The 19032-nt window shown below is 39.9% G+C and overlaps 2 protein-coding genes across 2 annotated transcripts; both read right to left on the bottom strand.

Moving 5' to 3' along the window:
* Positions 1-1630: 1630 nt before the first annotated feature.
* LOC132116938 (dnaJ homolog subfamily B member 5-like) lies at positions 1631-5755 on the bottom strand. The gene is made up of 4 exons (XM_059525848.1): positions 5587-5755; positions 4271-4517; positions 3494-4002; positions 1631-2296 (listed from the first exon to the last, which is right to left on the bottom strand). Exons 1-4 carry the CDS (start codon positions 5677-5679, stop codon positions 2063-2065), a joined length of 1083 nt encoding a protein of 360 aa, XP_059381831.1. The 5' UTR covers positions 5680-5755; the 3' UTR covers positions 1631-2062.
* A 3638-nt stretch (positions 5756-9393) lies between these two features.
* On the bottom strand, positions 9394-18388 carry LOC132116937 (thrombospondin-4-B-like). Its single transcript, XM_059525847.1, has 22 exons — positions 18089-18388; positions 16232-16429; positions 14873-15156; positions 14649-14751; positions 14258-14340; positions 14108-14159; positions 13701-13852; positions 13258-13395; positions 12962-13039; positions 12697-12849; positions 12513-12617; positions 12305-12412; positions 12012-12171; positions 11794-11912; positions 11653-11705; positions 11321-11514; positions 10831-11009; positions 10684-10732; positions 10402-10598; positions 10145-10317; positions 9890-10029; positions 9394-9816 (listed from the first exon to the last, which is right to left on the bottom strand). Exons 1-22 carry the CDS (start codon positions 18180-18182, stop codon positions 9758-9760), a joined length of 2871 nt encoding a protein of 956 aa, XP_059381830.1. The 5' UTR covers positions 18183-18388; the 3' UTR covers positions 9394-9757.
* Between the last annotated feature and the right edge of the window lie 644 nt (positions 18389-19032).

The raw sequence follows: 19032 nt of genomic DNA, 5'->3' as shown, positions 1-19032 counted from the left end.
CTTGAGGCAGGCAGTTCCCTCATATAATTTGTCATCTTTGTACCCTATTTACATAAAAAGGTAATACTAATACACCCCTTTTAGGCGTGTTTTGCACCACTAAAGGTATATTTTTTCTGACTGTATTTCAACTATGGAGGTCCTTCCTGGGAAAAAGATCACTTGTACACAAACTGGAAGATATATTTGAGCAGAAAATTATATAAACCATGCCTTTTCTTTTTTTTCTTTTACTTTCTTTTCTTTGCTTTGCAGCTTTTTGCTTCACAAGATGGTATCTGATGGACTGGAGTGGTGTGGATTACTTGTTGATTATTGTGATGTTTTAATCAGCTGTTTGGACTCTCATTCTGACGGCACCCATTCACTGCAGAGCATCCATTGACGTAATGCTACATTTCTCCAAATCTGATCCCATTAAGAAACAAACATCTTTGATGACCTGAGGGTGAGTATATTTTCATCAAATTTGAAATGTTTGGGTGAACTATTACTTTAAATTCAAAATAATTTGTTTTAATATGAACTTTGTTCTCCATTTGCTGCTTTGCAGATTTCTGGGAAGGTTTTCTAATAAATTATGGCTCATGGATGGAGGGATTTGCTCTTTTTCAGACACACACATCACTGAAGTCAGGTACTGATGTTTTTGTGATAGAGTCTGGCTTACTGTTTCATTGTTGTTTGACCTTTGCACAAGTCCTTCCATTTTTCCGTAGACAACATTTTGTGCACTGCATGGGGCATTTCCAGCAGATTTAGTCTTTTTTTGTATATTAACAACTCTTGGATGTATTCTTGATTAGTTTTTCCCATGGAGCACTTTGTGCTATACAAGTAAAGTTACTATTTTCATCTTCAGAAATCAGTAGGGAATATACAGCAGGCTTTGAAACTATTAAAAGCATACAGATTAAATATTTAAAGGCTAAAACTTTAGCTACTGAGATTTAATCAACCACACCATGGCCTCATATAGCTTTTGTGTTTTTAGTATTAAAATCCACAAAGCAAAAATGCCATCATTTCTGGTGTGGAATATGAATATCACAGATGATTAATACATGAAGTTCTACTTTATTAATCTTTTATCTTTTTGAAAGTTAATTTTGAAGCAGGACATGACAGGTAACTAGAGTAAATAATGTAATGCATTAAGACATTAAATGTTGTATTACATGTTTTCTGAAACTTATATTTTAAATATGCAATATGTAAATACATGTTATATATATATATATATATATATATATATATATATATATATATGTAAATAAAGTTTCTTGTTTTATAAGTTAGTTAAGTAAAGATTTTGGTCTCAGTGCATGAAATGATTTTATGAAAATTGACTTTAAATATATGTTTTGTGATTTCTACATATGCAAAAACTTGTGCAATTAAAAAAAACAAAAAAAACAAAAAAACGTTTTTTTAGGAAATTTTGGATGTTTTCTTTCCACTAGTCTGAAAGAAGACAAGCTATAGACAAAACAGCTCAAAAACTCAAAATTGACCATAATCAATAAACAGCCTCTTGTATGTAATTTAATGCATTCATCATTCATGGTTTAAATTCATGCATTTTTCTTCATTCTTGAGTGTGCAACACATTAAAGATGGCAACACCAAATTCCAGTTATTTCATTAATAAAACTTTATTTCTGCTTACAAAACATGCGTTCATCATACATGCCAGGTCATATCTGAAATTCACATTTTCTCTATATAATCTTTACAAATAATTCATTGGAACATGACACAGGGATCTCTCATAGAGACTAAATCACTGACAGTTCTGTACATGAGTACAAGGTCGTCATGGTTAAAGAAGTATGCTAACACTTCAGAGTAGCACCATCACTGCAGGTGTGTGTTTAGTGCGTGAGCATTTCATGTGTTTCCTCAAACACTTCATCTCTGTACGAATCACACTTAACACAGGTATTACATACCTATGTAATGAGTCTGTGTGAGCATCCCGTCTCACACTTGAGTGCGTGTGCCTCACAGAGACAAACAGCTGACGTTAAGTCCATCACCAAAATTAGCATGTTTTCTTTAGCTAACACTGTCCCAAGCTGTGTTTAATGATTTCTTTGCTGCTCGGGGGAATGCGATCAGGGAAAACGACTTGAAATTCGACCAGCAGGTCTCCACGCTGGGCGGGGTTCTTCACTCGGGGAAGCCCCTCCCCTATAAGCCGTCTCAATGAGCCGGGCTTGATGACATCACTGCATGGGAGGGGCTTCATCTGTCCGTCAAGAGTAGGGACATTAACCGTACACCCACACAGAGCCTGGAGAAAACACAAAGAAAGAAAACCGTTGAATGTTGTGTCAATGGATCATCTTTGATTTGTATAGCTATAAAGGTCTGTATCGATCCTCGGCAGCTCTCTTTGTCTTGAGATACAGTCTGTTATATCACACGCTGCAGTGTTTTGGCAGCATAAGAGCTATAATGCTCCTCCGGCATATGTAATGAGGTCTAATCCACTTGTCTATATATGATGCTTTTATATAATGTAAGTATGAGCGCGGGCGGAATATAGGCCAGACAGATTGAACATTACCGTTACGCAACAGCAGGAAAGAGCCGCTAATCGCTCTCATTTCTCAATGATGCTCCAGTCTGCGGGGGACGGGAGGGTAAGCGTGGGAAGAGAAAGATGAAGTGGATGTGGAAAATGAGAGCGGGAGAGAGAGCGAATGAGGGCGGAAATGAGCTGGAAATATGAAGAGTTGTTTTTAAGAGCCGATGGTGTCTAGAGAACAGGATGGGTGATTTGATGAGCACTTTTGTTAATCGGCCAATTCATTTGTGATATTTTTTATTAAATAGTGCATAAAATAATTAATTCTAGCTTGCTGTTTTATGAATATTTCTGCAATATATTGTCCAATCAGGCAAAGTCATCAATACCAATAATCTTAAAATGGCCATATATGGACTGAATGTTTACTGATATTTCAGCCAGGCTAAGAAATGGACCATGAATTGGCCATTTTAAGATTGCTGGTATCAAATGATCAATGAACTCTTGTCTGCTAAGGAGAAGTGTTACCCAACAGTGTCACTTCCCAAAATCTGTCCAAAATGATTAAACATTTCTGTTGTTTTTGAGTAAATATGGTGTAAAATAAGTGCTGATTTGAAATCATAGTTTACTGTCTTGTGTATATATCACTATTGTATTTGTCATCATGCTCTCTAGATATTATTATTGGTCTATTCATAGAAAATAGATGCATGAGGGCGTATAGGCAAAATAAGATCCACTGCTGAAGAGGAGTGTATGACAGAATGTATGTGAGACGATGCTGAGAGCTGAGGAGGTGGTGTGCGAGATGGGAGGAGGAGTGTGTGAGAGTGTGTGCGCTGAGGTTGCGGGGGAGAGATGCTAAATTTAGATGCAGCTCTCTGCAGAGGCTTATTGAGTACCGGCAACTGCGAGGGAACATTTCGTACCGCCATGCACACATACACATCTCACCTCTCGCAGCGTGATGGTGGTGGTGTACACAATATGCGAGCCGTCTCGTCTGAAATGGGCGTGTTTCTTCTCCTTGATAACGAAGGCCAGGTCGTTAGGGGCGTGCCCAAGCATCTGATGGCCTTCCTTAGGGAAGGTGATCCTGGTGCCCTCCTTCCACCCTTTCTTCACCTCCACGTCGAACACGCTCTCTTCCGGTCTCAACGTGTGTTTGTCTGTCTGCCGGAGGCGTGTAACTTTCACACGCTTTGTCACACCCATCAAAATGTCCTCCAGCGATACGAGGAGCTCGTGAACTTCGGCCACACCCGATGGCTTGGGCCCGCCCCTGTTACCATGATGCCGGCTGAGGTGGGGCAGGGGGTTTCGCAGGAAGGGGTTAAACAGGTCGTCGTCGGAGTCGAGTTCGAAGTTGAAGAACACGCGCCAGGAGTGGGCGTCGGCTTTTGAGGAGCTGTGGGAGGGGTCACTTTTGTTCCCAGCTGGAACCACACCCCCTTTGGTCAAACCTTGAAGATTAAAGATATTTTATTAGTGTCCATGCTTTCGGTTTTGCAAAAGGTTAAAGGGTTCATTCGCTGGTTAAAGTATGGATAAATAATTGATCATGATTGCAGATATTTTCGCCCCGTTCAGCTGTGATTGTGAGAACCCATTGAACTCAGTGTGCATTTGAAATGAGCATTCGTGGGACACTTGAAATGGTGATTTATCTTGCATTTTTGACCTGCAGGTGCATGCATATTAAATATGTTTGTGGTTGCACTTTAATCTCACCTTGTTGATCATAGACGCTTCGTTTCTCTGGGTCTGTCAGAACATCGTAAGCTTGTGCAATCTGTTTAAATTTGTCCTCGGCATCTGCATCTGGGTTCTTGTCTGGGTGGTAACGGAGTGCCAGACGCTTGTACGCCCTTCTGATCTCCTCCTCGTTAGACTCACTTGACACACCGAGCACAGAGTAGTAATCAACACACTCTGGTGAGGACGGTGGGGTTGAAACCTCAGGTTCTTCATGCACCTCCTACACACATACACACACACAGACAGCAGGAGTTTAAAATATGATCATTTCAAGTTCTCCTTGGATCACCTACACAAGGTGATCCCAAATAAAAAGATGAAGTTTCTTGGTTCAGGCGGGGATGCAAGCACCATAAAGGGAGTCCCCATAATAGTACTATTTTTAGTGACCAATTTTTTATTTGGTCATTTAAATGCATACTTGCATACATATATTCCACTCAATCCAAACATATATAACAAATATATTGTATTTTCACTCAAAATACTTAATAAATAAATAGTTTCTATATTCTCCACTCTGTGAAGTTTGTGAGTGGGGTTTGTATATATATATATATATATCTCTCTCCACCTTCAATACCATGACTTAGGTGCCCTTGAGCAAGGCATCGAACCCCCAACTGCTCCCCGGGCGCCGCAGCATAAATGGCTGCCCAGTGCTCCGGGTGTGTGCTCACAGTGTGTGTGTGTGTGTTCACTGCTCTGTGTGTGTGCATTTCGGATGGGTTAAATGCAGAGCACAAATTCTGAGTATGGGTCACCATACTTGGCTGAATGTCACTTCACTTTCTTTTTTTTGCACAGATTTTTTATATGCTCTATTATAATATACACTCAAAGTAATGTATAAAAAAGTAATGTATTAAAATGTACACATCTATATATAAGTCTATATTCTGCACTGTATAACAAACTCAAAACCTTTGTGTTTATTAAATAGTGAAGAATATAGAGGTATATATAAAAATCATATGCTCTCCAATATATAAAACAATATGCATTGTATTTAGTGGGTAATATAGAGTTGTATACACCTTTATATTCTCCATTATATAACAGACCTCAAGTATTTGGTAAAATGTAAAGAGACATATATAACAATTTAGGATTCTATATATACCTCCTTTCCCCACATTGGGGAATATAGAGGTATGTATGGATTTAATATATACCTATATATTGTCCAATTTTAATAAACACTCAAAGTATTTGAGTGAATATTATGTCGTGGAGAACATAGATGCATATATATTTTTGCATGAAATTTAAATGTGCAAGCATCTCACCTCTGAGGTCCATCCCTCCTCTCCGTGGATCACTCGCACTTTGCACTTGACATTCTTGTGTTTGACGCCGAACTGAGTCCAGATGAGAACCATGATGCTGATGCTGATGCTGCTGCTGCCGGTGAGTGTGAGCCGAGCGCTTGAGCTGCTGTCTGCTGCATCTCTCTCCGCTCTGCTCGAGCTTTTATACCCGCGCTCTACACACGGCGCCCACGCTGCGTGACCGAGCTTCCCCGAGCACGCCTATTCTCCGCGTACACGAGAGGGAATACCGCGTGCCCACCAATCCACGCTCGATGCCGCTGCGGAATGAGATGAGCATCACGCGGATGTGGCAGCCCACCTCTCCATGTGGAGGAACGTTTCCGGAATTCTCAATGAGTCTCATATCTCCCTCCCCTCCACTCCCTCCCTCCATCCATCCTAAATTGGTCTCCCGTTACAGACTGTTCTTTCGGCTTATCGGACAGATTTTTGGATTGAAAGTTGTCAATGACGGTGACGATGGATTTTCGCAAAGAATGGTAGTAAATGAGCGCGAAAAAAACATGCATATAAAGGGCTAGAATGATAGCAGATGAACACCGGGACATATCCACACACACACACACACACACACACACACACACACACACACATATAACACTAACATTGATAGAACTACTAAGAAACTCAAACAATTCAGAAACTCACGCATTCAACTGATTAAATAAAATCACCGCGTGACTTCGAGCTTTTTCGTTTATAACTTCAAATTAGCACTTTCAAAATTATAATATCTGAATTTATTATTATTTGGAAAGTTATAAATGATCAATGGTGAATGGGTTGCCATTGAATTTCTAAGTCTAATACCACAACATCTGAATTGGATCAAAAAAGTTAATCAAAGTCCTAAGACAAGAACGCAATTTGGTTTTAAGTATTAGGACAACCTTGATGAAAGGTTTTGATCGAATTCAAATGTTGACTAGTGTATATTGTACATTGACCCCTGGTTGAAAATCTTGGCCACATGTGGGAAGATCTATGCTTGAATGTCAGTTTTATTATTAGATGTCAAATCATGTCCGATGCTTTGGGCAAGCAATAAAGTCTTATTAGAATTTAGCTACACACACGCACGTACTTTAGGCTAATGTCCCTTTGTGTCAAAGTGTAATTAAAACAGATGAAAAATGCAGCCAGCACTGCTTCACCCACACATGCAATTACAGGCAATTAACGTGTCAAGTCTGGTGGCTTGTGTACCAATAGTTCTTTATGCTCGTCAGTGTGATAGTTCAATGTTCCCATTTCCACGGGAATAACACGTCTTTGCGCATTCACAGACCTGTCCTGGACGTTAAGTGATCGCTAGTACATTAAAGCGGAGCCTTGGGAATGTCGCATTACGCAACGTACGTACATGCAAGTGAATTGGCGCGCATTCCTCAGTACATAAATGGCCATATTTCCTCAGACGTTACGCTTCCAGCCAATCACAGACGAAAGATGCTTCAGGATTCCCGCTGGTACCGGAAAATTGGACAAATTTGGTGTATATGTCCCTGTCAGAAACGTCATAGAATCTCTTAGCCAGATTTCGTCCATTTTGAAAAACTAAAGAGAGGGAGCGCAGGAAAACCGAGCCAAGTGGTGTGAAAAACACATCGAAATCTGTCATTATCGATCGGCCGGACATTTCCGTTGTGTCTGGAGAGATGAACGTGAGATCAGGTGTCTCTCGCCGTTAAAATGTTTATGAGGAAACCGAGGGAACATTGTGCTAGTGCAGTGTCGAGGGCATTGTGGGAACATTGTGCTACTGCAGAGTAAAGCTCAGCAGGGGCTCGTAAGAAGTCGTGATCTCGTGCTTTTAATAATAACTCTCTGCTCGTGACCAACGGATGCCCAACTGTGCCGCGTAATTTTCGCGCCCTCACTGTGCCGAGGTCTGTTATTCGCGCTCATTGTTAGTGACCGTTATTAGCGTCGACTAAAGGGCTCCTAAATTAATTCCTGTTTAAATTAGAAACCATCTATCATACAAGGTCAGAGCGAATGAAAGATGCCCAGTAAGTTAAACGTTTTCTCTGTTTTAGCCGATAAAGCGGTCTTCAGCGACCCTCCGAATAATAATAATAAAATACCTTAACAAAAAGTACGTAACAAATTTCTATAGAAAATGTGGCTGTTTGTGACATGTTGCTAGGCAGTTGTTGGGTTGTCTATTGTCTCAAATCCCCATCCTCACAGTTTTCATCATGTTTTGGTCTAATCTATGGAATTTTACCTGTTTTATCATCCTGTAGGTGAAAGTGATACACCTGATATCAACGAAATAGCACATCACTTTTCAAAAAGAAACAGAAATTTGAAGTATCATTTATGTTTGCGGGAAAAAAACGAAACATAACCCTTGTATGAACACTTGTAAAACCAAGTTAAAAATACAAAATCTATTTTATTTGAATATAGTAACTTACCATATTTCTGGACACACAGCTATGGTAATACCTTAGGGTTAGAGTGACAGGTATTGCCTATACAATGGTAAATGTATATATTAATAGCTTACAGTCAGCTTATGATATTACTACATTAACTTTTTACTAGTAAAACAGTAAAAGAAATCATATGGTTTTTGAAAAATATTTACCATCCTACACTGTTTCTAACCTTTCCCCCATTTTATCATATGTTTATGTGTTGTAGGATAAACTATGTGTTGCAGGTGAGTGATATTCGCAGGTTTGGCTCTTCCTACACCACCTTCTCCTTCTGTGCTCTTTCTCTCTCAGTAAAGGTTATGGGGGGTGATTCATAATGAGTAAAGTGGCATTTGACAGCACTTCTCGCTTCATCTCTCAAGTCAGACTCATTCGGTTGTGTAACTATTTTCATAATAGAATGGTTTGTAAATGAATTCGATTAAGATTTGTGGTTGTCTTAAAAACATTAATATTCAGATGGTAAAACAAAGACATAAGGTAAGGCGGAGAAGGAAGAACACAAGCTAAAGAGAAAGGACTGTTCTAATAATAGCTCACAGCAATAGTCAGAGAATGTTATGGACATACTGCCATCTGCTGAGCATGTTGTGCAAATTTCCTTAACTGTCGTGATACATTTAAAAGCTTTTCCCTCTTTTAAACACTAATAAAACAGCTTCTACATACAGGAGGAATGTGAACAGAGGAAAGAACTGCTGAGGTTAGCATGAGCTAAGAGCAAAAACAGCAGGAGAGACTCTTTACTCTTGCTATTTTAACTAACCCTGGCAGTAATGCTGCAGAGCGAACAACCTTTAATGTGAACAAACTAACTTAGATGCCCATCCAACATGAGCCCTGGCAAAACCCTACTGAACTGCCTGCCAAAACAACATTTTAGGCATCTTAAGCTCATTCATTATGTTCCAAAGGTTAGCTGGCATAATTAAAAAACCTTTTAGCCAAATTCTAAGGTAGAATCACATGTATCTTTATCATTACTGTTCTAATAAAATATGGCTAAACTAATGGGAAGTTTAGATATGTAGACTTTAAATACACCACCAACAATATTTAATTTATTTGTCTATGGTGAATCAAGTCTCCCAAATTCAGATCATTAATAAGGTATCATTTCATTTGGGATGCTACATTAAAAGATAAGCTGGTTATTTTGAAACGGGGCTATTGTTCCTGAGCCACAGAACATACAAACATTAGTAAGATGGAAGTCATACATGGACAGACTAATGTAAAATGTCGTCACATGTCTTGAAATATTTTTTTATTAGTGTGAAACAGAAATGATAGACTCCGGGTTTAGATTTTGTAATCTTTTATTGTAATACTTTGTGTCATTCTTTCTTGTAAATGTTCTCTTTACAACGACTTGATGCAAATCTACCTGCATTTTAGGCAGGTAGCTAATAACTGTAACTTCTAACTGACTTTAAACAGGAAAAACTGTCCATCTCTTATCTATATGTTATATGATGTAACTAAATTGCTGAAGTTTTTTTGACCAGAGTAAACAAACAAAAAAAAGTAGATATTTTTTTTTAAATGGCATACACATTGTGTATACACGTATCCCAATTCTACACACACATTGTGTACGAATGTGTTTCACACGTTCAGAGACACACATAAGACTGTGTGTAATGGTGTGCTGGTACAAACAGCATTATAGGAATTATTTACAGGGGATCCATATCATTTTTTGTACTGAACTCCTGGAAGTCCTCTGGAATGGTGTCTGGAAAAGAGATTTAAGTATATGAAACAGAAATATTTTGTAACATTATAAATGTTTTTGTTTGTGTTCTCACCATTGCAGCGATACTTCAAGTTTGACCAGATGATGTTCTCTTGAGAGAAGCAGAACACTCCCAGTCTTCCTCCTCTCATTGTGGTATCAATTGTCACTCCAGAATCTGCCACCAGCTCTGATCCCTCATAGAAACGAACCCTAAATACAAACACAGAAGTCTGTACTGAATCATTTTTATTTCTAACATAATCTTTCTCAAATAACAGCTTACTTGGCTTCAAACTTCAAGTCACCTGAATTTTGATTGGCTCACCTGATGTATCCGACTTGTGGGCGGTGCTGCAGATACCAACGGTATGATACCCTATCCTTCCAGCCAACGTTTCTCGGATCCTTCCACAGGAGACGCACCTGATCATTAGTGTCCCCTGTATGCCAGAGAGAGTTTCTCAAATGCTCTCCTGGACCAGTGTTGGACTTCACTGCCTAAGAGCAAGAGACAAAGACAGATTCATCTTAAATCCCTGCAAGACTTTCTCATAAGCTTTTCACAAAATTCAGCTTATCAACCTTCAGCTGAATGCCAGGTTCAGCTACAGCTCTGAAGGGTGTGGCCTGCCAGTATGTCTGCTCCGTTTGCTTCCACATCACCACATAGAAACTGGAAGAGTCTTGGTATCCAAAGATGAAGCCGGCATAGTCGTCATCAGTTACTGTATTCACATGGAAGGTTCCCTCGAAATCAACACCGCTGAATGCAGTGTAACCTGGTTATCGGAGAAGGCAATTGAATCATCTATAGAAATAATTTTATATATCATTAACTGATGGACAAACATGCATCCAACTCACCAACAGCAAGGCCAGGGTCACTATTCATAGTCTGGACAATCTCCATTCCCTTTAAAGCAAGGCAAAGTATTTGTCAGCATTGCATGCCTCAAACACAGTTTTCTGTATGATATACTAAATTCTATGTATCTTTTCCTGATCTGTCACCTGGTTAAGAACCACCCAGTTGGGGTCAATCTGAGCATCACCCTCTGGGTCCAGTACAACCGTCTGATAGGCTCTGAAGTCTGTCAGTGTGATCTCTGCATTTTCTGGGCAGTTATCGATCCTGTCAATCACCTTGTCTTGGTCAAAGTCTGATTCGCATATGTCTCCCACTCCATCATCTGTGGAGAAATGAACAGGTGAGTGAGGGATGATTGAAAAATTATTCCTATAATGAAAAATACGAGACTTTCTGAGAATAATGGGATATTTCTGTTTCTTACACGAAGGTATCGTATGGCTTTAGAAGACTTGGAAGAGAGTGCAATGTCATTTGTCAGCTATTTAAATGGAGTTTGACAATTACTGTTCATTTCAGTTTTCATTCTACTGCCGTTCTACTTTATGTGTATTGTTGCAGTGAAGAAAAACATATACATAGAATAAAATACAGTGCATACTGTTTCTGTTTCAGGATTAATGGTGTACTCACTGTTGTCATCAATTTGGTCAGGGTTGGGCACCAACCGGCAGTTATCTGGTCCAGGAGGCAGTATGTCGGGAATACCGTCATTATCATCATCATCGTCACATTCATCTCCCAGTCCGTCTTTATCTGTGTCCAGCTGGGAGCTGTTTATTACCAGTGGGCAGTTGTCTTTGCTATCTTGGTGACCATCACCATCGCTGTGGGATGCAAGTAATGATATCACAGGAGTGCTTGGAGAAATTTGACAGTATTGTCTGAAAATTCATCATTTGGTGTAAAACAGAAGAAACAAGGAAGCTGTATCTCTATTGCTCAAGTGATGGACCATTTCATACCTATCTTGATTTGTATCGCAAGAATCTCCGACAAGATCATTGTCTATGTCAGACTGGGAAGAGGAGGAATGAATGTAAATATTTATAATAGTAGAAAAGTACAGCATTTGAGGAATATAGAGTTGTCTGCCAATCATGTACCTGATTTGGATTTGGGATGTCAGGACAGCTATCACATGCATCTCCCACCCCATCCCCATCACGATCCAGCTGGTCACGATTTTTCACACGCTGGCAGTTATCCAGGAAGTTTTTCAACCCTGACAATCAATAAAAGCAGACACCAAAAATGGGGATGACACCGTACCAGAAAGACAAATCTTTTGTTCAAACACGACATTGAAGACTTTTGATTTTACCATCTCCATCCATGTCGTCATCACATGCATCTCCGAGGCCATCAGAATCTGTGTCTCTCTGGTCTGGGTTATCCACTCGGATACAGTTGTCACATGCATTGCCATGGCTGTCCTTGTCAGTGTTCAGTTGGTTTATATTTGGCGTCAGCCAGCAGTTATCCTATAATACATACATATATAGAGGAAAAATGTTAACTTCATAATCAGAGATAGAAATTGAAGATTTAAGAGATTTTTTAAGAAATTGGTGTGAGATTCTGCATTGCAACCACAACACAAATGGGTGCATTTACCTGCTCATTCGGTATTCCATCTCCATCTGCATCTGGGTCACATGCATCGCCTTTCCCATCGCCATCTGCATCCTCTTGTCCCGAGTTTGGAACGGTAACACAGTTATCCTGGTATTGAACAAAATAATCTGAATCAGCTCTCCCGGAGACAAGCAACTGATGTCACCGGAGCCCTAAGCAAGTTCGATTGCATTGTTGCCATAGTTACCTTTCTGCAGGTTGGGTCCCTGCAGCGCAGCTTCTCATCAGGGTACCCGTCGATGTCAGTGTCTTTACCGCAGAGATAACCATTTCCTGCCCATCCAATGCCACACTGGTACACAAACACACCCTTAGAATTTGCCCTTGAGCATAATGCCTTTTTCATACATATGTGTGTCTCGAAAGGGTACCTGGCATGTGATGGTGCCATCTTTTTCCTCTATGCACTGCGCATTGGGGTCGCAAGGGTTCTGTAGGCGATTTCCGCAGCTTTTTTCTGGCTTACAACCTCTAATCTGGTCACCTGTGAATCCGTTCTTACATCGGCCACATTGATATGATCCCTACACAAGATAACACGCATTTTGAGGCACTATTCTTTTACTTTGCATTTCTGAGGGACACATAATGGCACATCACATCATAGAGACGCATTGTGAACAAGTCGGTTCTCACCACAGAATTCACACAGATGGAGTTAGGGGTGCATCCTCCATTATCTGGTCCTTTACACTCATCAATATCATCACACACCTAAAGAAAATATAAGGATTAGGAGATAAATTACTTTTAGGTCTTTCAATCATTGGCTGCGTTTCAAAATTTCAGTGGTCATGTTTTGAACTGCCTAAACTTTGCTTTACAACATATGACCTGCACACAGTGGTGCTGGGGATAATGCTGCAGCTTGATGCTTCGCTTTGCTTAAGGTCTAATGCATTAGGGAACTCTGACACAAATCAAGCATGTACCTGCTTGTGTGTCTGTGCATACGCCACTCCAACACCCTCCAGTGGTTTGCCAGTGAATCCAAGAGGACATGCCTCACAGCGGAAACCTGGAGCCATGTTCACACACCTCACGCCAGGGAAGCAGGGATTAAACTGGCACTGCAATAGAATGACATTTATTCAACCCTGAGCTTGAATTCTGGCTCGTGGTCCTTTCCTCTCCCATGGTTTCCACTCTATACTGTCCTATCAAATTAAGGAACTGCAGGTTTCATCTTGTTTCCTAGTAAATGTTTTATTTCAGAAGATCAGCTTGAAAAAATGCATCAGTCACACGTGTTACCAAACTCACATCGTTACAAAATTTTATAAGCAACATTTTGATCATTTGATCTTTCTCAGGTATTACTTGGAGATCAAGAAAAAGCATTTGTCTTGATATGACCCCTTGAACAGATATGTACCTCATCAACGTCATCACAGCTGTATCCATCTCCAGTGTATCCATCAGGGCATGGACCACACTCCACTCCCTCAGCTGTTTCTATACACATGTCATCACGGAAACACACTCCAGGAGTGCACTTTGGTTTCACCACCTCCGTTCCACCCAGCCCTAGAAATAACCAATCATATTTAGTATTTATGGGGTGGTTGGAAGCATTCATGATACATCTGTAATTGAACACTCCATGATTGCAATTCTGCTTCAAATCTGCTTCAGCTTTGGTGACTTTGAAGTATTGACTGGAGTATTTGTTTGAGATGTTGCCGTGGATATTTGTGGAGACTGAAAAATGTATTGTTTGGGTTTCTTATCTGGATATCTGCCTCAACAAACACACATGTCTTGCTCATCATAATGTCTTACCACAAGCCTGGCATTCAGAGATGGTGTTTCTGAGGAAAGATGTTTCCTTCACCTGTAAACATGCATGCAAACACAAGAAAATCTTTGCAAATAAGGGATGGTGGAAATTAAGAACATTATACAAAAGAGTTATTGTCAGGAAGGCTTTACCTGCTGAATAAGCACATCTTTAAGCTCATTAATGACCTTTGTCAGCTCCAGCATCTGATTTGTAAGCTGTTTCGTATTAAGCCCTTTATAAACAACAAAAACATTGATTTTATCATTTTAGCAGATAAACAAAAAAATCTCAAATTTCTCTCTTTCTTAATCTCTTCCTTTAGAATCTGTTCCTTAAAGGTGCACTTAGTAATTAAGCAGATTTTTTGACTGTCAACGTTTGATGATGCCACTGAAAGAATGCTTTATTTGTTTACAAACCCCTAGCAACCAATCAGAACACCCTAGCAACACCCTGGCAACCATCAATAACTTTCTAGCATTGCAGTGGAAGATTTGCACACGCACCACTCATGTTTTCTTCAGAAAATGTAAAAATTACCTAAAGTCTGTACAGAGTCGCTCTGATGAGTGTGGCAGTCCTGGAGAGATGCAACATTTTCCATTGAATCACCATATGCCAGTTTGAGTTCCTCCAACCCCTCCTGCCAATCAGAACAGAAAGAGCTCAGTGGGAAGTTTATGGTAGTGTATTAATGCATGCATTGAAAATCTCTAAATATATCTCTCAGCATGTGAGTGTATAGCTGTTAAATATGTTCTTACTTGTGCTTTCCCCTGCATAGTTTTGAGCTCCACTCCCTGTTGATTGTTTAGGCCATTAAACACAGCTGGTAAATCTCTCAGCGTCTCCACCAGCCTGCAGTCCAGGTGGAGCTCCACCCCGGGCACCGGTAACACTCCCTGGTTGTGCGGGATGCCCCCTGGTTTGTCCACCTCCAGTCCCTTCAGATGGAAGAGCAGTCGATGCTTCTCACCATCAGCCAGTTTCAGGTTACTGAAGGTGACGGTACTCATCCTACCATCTCTGCGCAGGTATCTTAAAGTAGCTACAGAGAGAGGAAGCAATAGATAATGTGAGTTTCTATATTTTGTCTGATAGCACTTCTGTTTTTATCCATTACCTGAACATTTCTGTCATTTTTTAATTGTTTTCAGGTCAAAGTGGGTTGCAAATTTTCAGTTAATTATGAAATTAAGCAAAGCCCATATTAAATGTTTAATCATAGCAACTACTCACAACACTCCTGAAACTTTCAACGGTAGCAGTGCCCTAGCAACCTCCCACAACACCTCAGAATCCACCTAACATTGCCCAACAACCACCTAGCAACATCTCACAACTCACCAGCAAGACCCCATTTCAACTAACCAAAACCCCTAGCAACCCCATAGCAACTAACCCCTACCTCCAAGCAACCACCTTGGCACCATGGCAATCTTTGCAAAAAATATAAAGGTTTCAGAACTCAAAACTTTCTTGTTAGTCTAAAGGCAGTTTATATTAAAGCCAATCTGCCAAAACAACATGTGGAATGTGCCACTTTATGACGTAATAGTGTGGTTACATGCGCCTCCGTAGAAGACAAGCAACGCCTGCTTCTACATCGCTGCCCGTTTAGCCACATCCACTGATTCATGCACAAATAGTTGATAGACAAGGGCAACAAAAGCAGGTCTACACAGAAACGAAACGATAAACTGTATTTGATGAACCTTATTTTTAATTAAGTGCCAGACTGCATCAGCAAGAACTTGTTCTTTGTTCAATTTATTTTACTGCGAATTCGCTTACAAACGAGGCACAATTCGACACAGGATTTTCTGAAAGATGATGCTATGCTGACTATATTATATGCGATGTAGCACTACACAAGAGTGAGTATCTCTTCATATTATGTGATCTCAAACGTAAACTTATATTAGCCAATCATTTCAATGGCTGTTTACTTCTGAGTCTACAATCCACCATGCCTATTCAAACATACATTCTGATGAGGGGGGTTAAAACGGGACAGAAAATATCCAGAAATATCAGAAAACAGTACAAAAAAACAAAAAAAAACAAAGGTAACTCACGATCACTTTTATGGCAAAAGTATGGTATAGTCAAAGTTTACCCACCTTTATTGAGTTTCCCAAGCACAGAAAACTCAAAGTACTTTCTGTTGTCTTGCGGATTGTACAGACTGAATATGGTGTTTCCGGTTTGAGGCTGGAGACGGAACGTTGTGAGAATAAAGAGTTCTGTTACTCCCTGCTCTGCCAAGCCTCCGTGCAGTAGATCCGGTAGACAGTCCGGTGACGTTAAGAGGTTATACACTGCAGGAAAATGTTAGGTTAGTCAAACACAAAGCATACTGCTCACAAACATGTAGTGGTTTCTCAGGCTAATACATGCTGGGAGTGATGCCCAGGTTGATGTCATTTCTGTTAGACTGTAAATACTGTTCCTGTTTATTTAGCCAGTTGCATGTGGCCAAATAAATGTTTAGGGATTTGTAGCTCTTTGAAGTTTGCACATGGCAAAAATTAGATGCTTTTTTTTAAAGCATAACACAGCTTGACTGTAACCAAAAGTCTATTGGCTTTTAAACGCATTCGAATTTTGAATGTTTTGGCATTGCCAATGGGATAATAAATGTGTCTGAATTTTGAAACCCAGACCGTATCTAACGTGCTTGATGACTGATGAGTGACATACAATTTGGTGAGCAACATTTGTCAAAAATATAAACATTTCTTATGTTCCAGAATTAGCAGAAAAAGCTTGAATTTCAAATTAATATCTTGAGTTTTTAAACAGAAACTCCTGTAATTGAAGCAACTAGTATAAGTTTGTGAGATTGACAGGGGTCGAACTGGATCTTATCCATTGAACACTTTTACTGGAATATTTCATGGAAACCAGGTGAACGGACAGCCGTTGGCGTGTCACTGCCGGATGTCATATACAGATGTTGATTGTTATGGCGATGGAAGTGTGCCATTGACTGAATAGGCAAGCATAATATTGAATGAAAAAATGTTAATGACTCAAGGATGACGTCTTTCCAAATATTTTAACCGAGAGAGATGGTCTGACTCATTTTCATGCCTTAGCAATCAGCACATCAGTACAACTAAGCAATATTCCCTGTTTATATTCACTTTCTTGGGAAGTAAGCGTGTAGTTTGCTCATTTCAGAGAGCTGTTTGTTGCTCAAAAGATAAATTTCTGTTCACAGATGGTGTGCTGAAATATTTACATGCTGGCCGTGATTGCCAACATGTGTGATTTGACTTTATGTATTATTTGTCATTTTAATGTTTAAAGAGTCACATGTCTTGAAGTAAATATTGCATTGACATTAAAAAGGGGGAATGTTTATGGTCTGGTAGGTGGTAGAACTCGGTGTGTTTTTTTCCTAAGTATCATGCGTCCGCTTTTCAGATTCAATAAAATAATGCAATATCATCCTTGCTGCAAAAGACATTATGACTCCTATATCCCAGAATGAACTACCGTTCTCACACACACACACACACTCTCTCTCTCTCTCTCTCTCTCTCTCTCTCTCTCTCTTTCACACACACACTTTAACTCTCTCTCTCTCATACAAACAGGCAATTACCAAAAATCTAAATTGGAGCCTGATGCTTTGTGATAAACATCCACATTGTAGAGATGGATAAATTGAGAAATTAAAAGGGAAATGGTAAGAAAATGTGGGATACAGAGAAAGAGAGAAAATGAAAGTAAAGAGGAAAAGAAAAAAAATGTGAGAAAACAAAGAAATCAGCCATTACAGAAGAAACCAGACACTTTTAGACTGAGATATACAGGTCAGTGTGAGTTTTTAAGAGACAGACATTGAAACGGTGAGAAAAGGTGAAAGAAAGTAAATAAAACTAGTGTCAAATAAACTTAAATACAGGCGGCTGAACTATTCATGAATTAAAGAAACATTTTAACCTATTAAGGAAACTTTGTGTACTCACCGGTTGTTTCTGCGCTTGCTGAGCTGAAAGTCAAGATTAGAGAAACGGCCACAAGGAGATGCATCATGCCGGTCATCTTTATCACAACCTTCATCCACCCCACAGAAGGAGTGTGTGAGAGAAAAGTCTTATGAGAGCTGATCTTAAGATTCCTTTATGCCTTTTGGCTTCAGTGTCTTGTATGTGAGAGTTTTATAGGGAACATCTGTGTGAGACTCCTTGAGCAGGACTCAGGAGTGAGGGACAGAAGAAAAGAGTGAAGTCTGTGTGCCTTCGGGTTTTAATGATGTGTGTGTGTGTTGGGGTTGAGGTAACAGGCTGTATGTCAACTCACAGCAGCTGTGCTGGGCGGAGCTATGAGTTTAACAGACGCCCCCATACCGAGGGGGCGGAGCAAAGAGCGGTGCCGTATAATTGGCGAGCCTGGTATTATTGGTACCTTTTATGAGGTTCCATTTGTTCCACATCCTTCACTCCGTCCTCCTTTCCCCTTCATCCCTTCTTGCTTTCTCAGGTTTTCACATACTTTCCTGTCATTTTGACTGGCAGGTGCCGTAAAATATGTCTGCTTAGGTGGATCTCTGGGGAATTGTTTAAAGATAACTGGATGGAGGGTTGCTAATGTTCCGTGAAGGTCTGATTCTTGCGCAAAGGATTCTGTAATAAAAAATAAATTAAAAAGTCAGATACACATGTGAGGCAGGCGAATGGTAACAGCGGTTTAATGATACAGCAGCAACTGGGACCAATTATCTCATCTTTCAACTCAATGGAAGCTTAATAACATTCAAAGTAGAACTGTACAAAAGGCAAAGAAACATCTGTGAGACTATAGGTCATTGCACACTGAGTATGAAATATTCGCACATTAAAAATAAATATGACTTCACGTTGTGTCAAGCATGTTTACACACTGCCTCAGAATCTTTCATCTGTCATAAAAA

Source organism: Carassius carassius, chromosome 36 (assembly GCF_963082965.1).
Source record: "Carassius carassius chromosome 36, fCarCar2.1, whole genome shotgun sequence".
Taxonomy (NCBI): Eukaryota; Metazoa; Chordata; class Actinopteri; order Cypriniformes; family Cyprinidae; genus Carassius; species Carassius carassius.
The sequence above is the reverse complement of the archived record's forward strand: the minus strand, read 5'-3'. Positions and strand labels throughout refer to the sequence as shown.

Coding starts and splice junctions, on each gene's coding strand:
- LOC132116937 (XM_059525847.1), bottom strand. CDS start 18,182: ATGAAGGTTGTGATAAAGATGACCGGCATGATGCATCTCCTTGTGGCC. Junction 14,752..14,872: donor CTATGCAGGGGAAAGCACAA/GTAAGAACATAT, acceptor TCTGATTGGCAG/GAGGGGTTGGAGGAACTCAA. Junction 10,599..10,683: donor TGACCCTGGCCTTGCTGTTG/GTGAGTTGGATG, acceptor TCCGATAACCAG/GTTACACTGCATTCAGCGGT.
- LOC132116938 (XM_059525848.1), bottom strand. CDS start 5,679: ATGGTTCTCATCTGGACTCAGTTCGGCGTCAAACACAAGAATGTCAAG. Junction 4,518..5,586: donor AGGAGGGATGGACCTCAGAG/GTGAGATGCTTG, acceptor GTATGTGTGTAG/GAGGTGCATGAAGAACCTGA. Junction 2,297..3,493: donor CCACCATCACGCTGCGAGAG/GTGAGATGTGTA, acceptor TGTTTTCTCCAG/GCTCTGTGTGGGTGTACGGT.